This window comes from Schistocerca serialis, chromosome 2 (genome assembly GCF_023864345.2).
Source record: "Schistocerca serialis cubense isolate TAMUIC-IGC-003099 chromosome 2, iqSchSeri2.2, whole genome shotgun sequence".
NCBI classification, from domain to species: domain Eukaryota; kingdom Metazoa; phylum Arthropoda; class Insecta; order Orthoptera; family Acrididae; genus Schistocerca; species Schistocerca serialis.
In genome coordinates this window covers 790514263-790520262 of record NC_064639.1, presented here as the reverse complement: position 1 = coordinate 790520262, position 6000 = coordinate 790514263, and the positions used below count along the sequence as shown (strand labels likewise).

Here is a 6000-nt window from a genome sequence, read left to right as displayed (position 1 = left end):
GAAAATAGAAGTTTTTTAAGATGTGGCGTCATAGTAGAATGCTAAAGATTAAACAGATCGATCAAACATGTAATGAAGGGGCTAATGAGTCGAAATGGGGAGAAAATAGTTTGAAGACACAACTTCACTAAAATAAGTGATAGATCATACCCTGAGGCTTTAAAAAATAGTTAATTTGATACTACTGCCAAGAAAGGGAGTATGGGGAAGAGATTAAGGTTGGCTAAAGTAAGGCCTTCAAATGGATGTAATTTGCGATAGTTAAGCAGAGATAAAGAGACTTAAACAGTATAGACCAGCGCGGTGAGCTGCATCAAATGACTCTTCGAACTGAAAACCACAACAGAATCAACCATCCCGTTCTTTTCTCACTTACGTAGCAGACTCTAACCAAACCAAAATCCAATATCAAAACCATGTTGACAGAAGCATTACATATTTTTTCTTACATATACCATAGGGACAAAAATCTTTTTGTCGCGTGGAGATATAGACCTGGACACTGTCCACACAACACAGTGGCGGTGCAGTATGTCCGTGCCGTTTCACAACCTGCTGCTGTTGCGTTACGCTCGTGGGAGGGGCGCTACCCAATCAGCCAACCAACCACATCCACGTTGGGCCACGCGATCTTATCGTCCGTGGCGATCTGCTAGACCCCTGGAGGATATGCAACCCGGTGAGCGGGCAGCCCGCCGACGCTGCAGGTGTGGTCGGCGTTCCAATTCGGTATAAAAAGAACGACCAGGCTGCGACGGACACAGTACCTGCCCAACGCACTACTACAACATGGTCGCCTGCAAGGTGAGGAAAGTCGACGATATCAGTGCATTGTCAGATAATACAGGAGGTCCGTCGGGAGCTTTGTGCGACAGCAGCAGCTAGTTTCTCCTATTAGCAGCTTGTTCGGAAGGACACATCACATACACCAACATGAAAATAGTCGTCTCGTTGTTCTAACTGATCTCATTTCACTGACGCAGTTTCAGTTTCGGTCTCCAAGTGTTGTTTTCTTGAATATAAATTCTCGATGCGAAGGAATGAGAAAAGACATCTCCAGTTACAGAGACCTGCTGCAGTGACACAAAACATAGCAATACAGTATAGAGCAATAATACTGGCAGGAATGGGTGATGTTTCTCTTCAGTGTCGCCAGACAAAATTAAGAAATAATTGAAATTTTTTTTACTTTATCTCTTATGTGGACTTAAAAACGTCTTGTATCCATAAAGAATTGGTTCTTACATTCACGTCGGGACGCTTTAGTAAGATTCGGGATTGATAATTTTTCAAAAGAGAAGTAACAGTTGCATCTAAAATTAAAAGTGAGCTTCCAGATATTCACACACATTGACACAGGGATTATATCCATTAGTTATTGGAAAACTTATGTCTTCAGGGTTATTACTAGGGTCATGAGCGTTAGAACAGAATGAGCATCCACCATGTTGGAACAAAGTGAAAGAAGTAGTCTGTTTTGAGGACTTGGTGACATAAAGCGGCTATATTCAAGAATTCTAGAAAATGTTTTGGTTGATACTGAAAGTTTATTAACTTTGGTTTCCTGAACGAGACCAGGGGTTTCCTGCTTTTGACTGGTATTGAAGTACAATAACGTTTGGTCTAGCAACGATCACTCCTCACTTCCCGGAATTTTATCTCTTGACTCTCCATAGTTTACTAAAGGATAATATCGGAAAATGTTGAACGGTTGTCTGTGCTAGTTGGCAAACGACTACTGTGGATAGTGGCTGTTGAGAACTGATTACCTTCAGCCGCTCTAAACTATAAGATATCGATCTCGAAAGAGAACTATGGGAAGGGAAAGAAAACCAGATTACCATTTAACATTGCCTCACGTCGAGGTAAAATGTGGATGCGGGCAAGAGTGCATAAATAAATGGGAGCAAACTTTCTGAAGGAGCTGGGATGACATACTTGACATGTGATTTAGGAAAATACCAGGAAAAGTAAATCAGGATGATTATGTAGGGTTGTTACTCATTTCCATTCGGATACATGCAAAGTAATTTATCCACAATATCGCATTGCTCAGTGACAACTGTAGATGAAGAAATACCAGTAACATAGATATTAATATCCCCGCAGGTACATCATATACCAGCATCACACAGGAATTACGAAGTTAAAGACTGGCATTAAGAATGATATTTCAGTATCAGCCACACCATCCTCGTAGCTCGGAGGGGGGCAACAGAGTAGTATCTTGCCAGGCATTCCACGCTGCTCCAGAACCAGGTGAATCATAGGGCTGGGAAAGCTGTACGTAGCTTTTGGATACGTGAGCATTCCAAACTACTATATGGAACTTTCAGAGACATAAATTACCTATCATAGTGACACATGTTAACTGTAATGTGACAGACTTTGAATTAATCGATAAAAGTCAGTGAACTACTTTCCACAGCCAGTTTCGCAGAGCAAGTCGCTGACACACTAGCAAAAACGTATCGAAAACATATGTATTTTTCAGTACACGACATCCGACCTTTAACCAAATTAGTAGTGAATCAACTCAACGCACAACGCAGAAGGCAGTAGACAGCATATTCTAACTTGTTCTCTCTTATCTGCAGCTGATCGTCCTCGTCGCCTTCGTGGCTGTGGCCCGCGCCGGCTACTTGGGTGCCCCCGCAGTCTACGCCCCTGGCGCCCCCATCGCTGCCCGCGCCTACGCCGCCCCTGTGGCGTACGCCGCCCCCGCTCTACGTGCCGCTCCCCTGGCCGTCGCCCCCGCCGTGAGGGCCGCCCCCGTCGCCTATGCCGCCCCCGCCGCCGTGGCCGCCGCTGAATACGACCCCCACCCGCAGTACAGCTACGCCTACAGCGTGTCTGACGCCGTCACAGGTGACTCAAAGAACCAGCAGGAGAGCCGTGACGGAGACGTCGTCCAGGGCAGCTACAGCCTGGTCGAGCCCGACGGTTCCGTTCGCGTCGTTGACTACACCGCCGACCCCGTGAACGGCTTCAACGCCGTCGTACACAAGGAGGCTGGTGCTCACCCCGCCCCCGTCGTCGCCAAGGTGGCCGCTCCCGTCGCCTACGCCGCCCCCGCCATCGCCAAGGTGGCCGCCCCCCTCGCCTACGCCGCCCCCGCCTACGGCAAGGCCATCCTGGGTTAAAACGGCCAGCATGTGGCAGTTTGATGCTGCCTTAAACAACGAAGCTGCAGCAAAATACCACTACGCCATGCTGCACGTTATGTGCATTACATTAATGCACTGCAATAAACAACCTGCTTAAACAAAAAAAGTGGACTCTTTATTATCTTCACATAGCATGTCCCAAAACACTATCTACATATGAAACTTCCTGAGAGATTAAAATAATGATCGAAGTTGGATTCTAGCAAATGTCTTTCACTTCCCCAGGCAATATTCCAACAAATAATTCAGTCCAGAATGTCTCTGGGAGCAACTTAGAGATGTAATTGACCAGTTCCTCTGTCCTGCTATCCCGTCGTCCGTCCAACACATGCCCTAGAATGTGGTTACAATGTCACTCACATACATGGTGAACTATTTAGAACAGCATATCATTCTCAGCTAGCTATCATCAACCGGGAGGTCACCTTCCTTTTTAACAAAAAAGAAAACATTTTTACCTGCAAGCTTCTATTCGAGTAGATGCAGTAGTTTTCGAGTACATCTCAAAGAATGTATCATAGGATATAAGCGCTTTTCATGCAATGTGACCAACTACTGGGACATAAAATTTTATCACCTAAGAACGGAAACAGTGTGTGATAATCGTTGCTCAGTTTTGTCATTGGACACTATGTTTTAGACCATCATTATGTTCCCCAAATAGGACAATTTTTTCAGTGGCTATAAAACCTCTGGTTTCAATCATTATTTCGGCGATACTATTGTCGAATAGCAACGTTCTGCATTCCTTTCTTTCTCTTACTCTCTTTCTCTCTCTCTCACGCACACACACACGCACTAAACGCACACACACACACACACACACACACACACACACACACACACACACGTACGTTCACATCCACATCTTTTTTTCTGATGTAAGTGAATTACTTTCTAGTTATCTTCTATATCATTCTCAGGATTTTTATTTGTTCCTTATCACTGCATTCACCTATGTAAATATTTATTAATGTGAAAAATGCCGATATGCAAGGTGCTTTGGAGTCAGCGTTAAACACTACAGCCCCCTAATAATGCACTGTGGTATTCGAACCAGCATAGGCCTTGGTGACTACTTTACCTTTAACATCCATAAACCGTAGATAACGAGAATCAAGAATTTCACAAGCCTTCACTAAAGCCAGTAGAATGCCAGGCACAGTAACATCAACAATAATTCCATTTTGGGGGACTTGAAGACTCCACTCCATCCAGTGTTACTGCGTAGACTATGTGCTCCAAAAATCTTGTTTGGAATAATTCACCTCAAAGTGATTCATGGAACTGCTAATCTGGATGGGTGGGTGAATCATAAGGGACTGTTTGTAAGCAATACCCGTTTACTAAGGCGAGCATAAATATCGGTGAGAATGCTGCTTTGATTTTCCTCTTGACATGTAATGTAGAAATCGGAGTATGAGAAAATTACTAGTACACAGTAAGATTGTCTTCGTAAAAGTCCGAAGCATTAGAAATTGCGATTAACTAAAGCTAAATATATTCATTTCACCATACATTACATCCAAAAGTCGATAATAAGTGCTTATTACCAGTACAATCACCACATATTCACGTTTTTGCGTCAACTGAAACTTTTAACTTTTTGAATTCGGTACCGCGTTTGAAGAATCTTGTCTCTTCGAAATGGGCAATTTACGAAGGGACGTAGCAACACACTTGTCGTGATATTCGCAGTTAAATATGTGTAACACAAATAATAATAGGACGACAAACAATAATTAACAGTGTGTCACTGTTATTTTGCAAATGTTGGAAGATAACTGTAATTACTGGGAGACACTTTATGAATACTGAAAAAAACGGAATAGACATAGGTAACTGTTACGTACTGCATTATGTCAAAAATATACGTTAATTTTTATACGATATAAAGAAGCTCGGGTGATAACAGAGAGGTAGTATTACACTGAACCTCGCTACTTTATGGGCTTTGCTTGGAGTAACTTCAACAACCGGGGTTGGCATCAAATATATTCTCTAATGTAGATGCTAATGTACTTAGAGGAATCTCGTTATAACGTCATATTAAAAACTGGCAGCAATGCCAGAGACATTGAGGGAACCTGCTACCTCGGTTTAAAAGAGATTTACATGTCTCCGAGTAACCTTAAATAGACGATCCCTGGTTTGTCGTACAATATTATACACAAGAAAAATGTAATGTATGTGACTTGGATCAACGTTTGCACCACTTTAGCAAGTAATTTATCATCAAAGTAATAGTAGAGCTGGAATGTAGTTCGTTATTACTATTCGCCCTGGCGAGAAAGATGTATTAAAACTACACCAAGAGAACGGTAATATTATACTAGCGACTGAATTTCAGGACAAAATCCTTTGCCTAAGAACCGAGGAAACCATGTGTTTTCAAAGTGGTCTGTTTTTCGACGGATGCATGTGCTCTACCTGTCCTCAGCACATCTCGTCCACACTACACCTAATGTGCACTTATAACAACAAACTGTTCTTTTGTCTTCGAGATGTGTAAAACTACTAATGCGCAAATGCAAACTCTCTACTTAAAATATGAGGTTTCTTGCAAAACAGACATGAAGTGTAAAAATCACATCATTTTATACCGGAGAAGATAACTCGTCTTTTACACTGATAGCCCTGAGAAGTTCGAAGCCATTAGCAAGGGTGCTGATTCAGTGGTTAATAATCTGGACCCTCATTCGGTGAGGACGATATTTCAGATCACTATCCGACAATCCGAATTTTGGTTTGAAGTAATTCCTCTAAATTACTTAAGGCAAATGCCGGAATGGTTTCCCTGAATAGGACACAGCCGATTTCGATCTCCATTCAA

The 6000-nt window shown here is 42.7% G+C and overlaps 1 protein-coding gene across 1 annotated transcript; it reads left to right on the top strand.

Annotated features, from left to right (window-relative positions):
- The first annotated feature begins 773 nt into the window (after positions 1 to 773).
- On the top strand, positions 774 to 3300 carry LOC126458024 (cuticle protein 21-like). Its single transcript, XM_050094806.1, has 2 exons — positions 774 to 804; positions 2598 to 3300. Exons 1-2 carry the CDS (start codon positions 790 to 792, stop codon positions 3141 to 3143), a joined length of 561 nt encoding a protein of 186 aa, XP_049950763.1. The 5' UTR covers positions 774 to 789; the 3' UTR covers positions 3144 to 3300.
- Positions 3301 to 6000: the final 2700 nt, after the last annotated feature.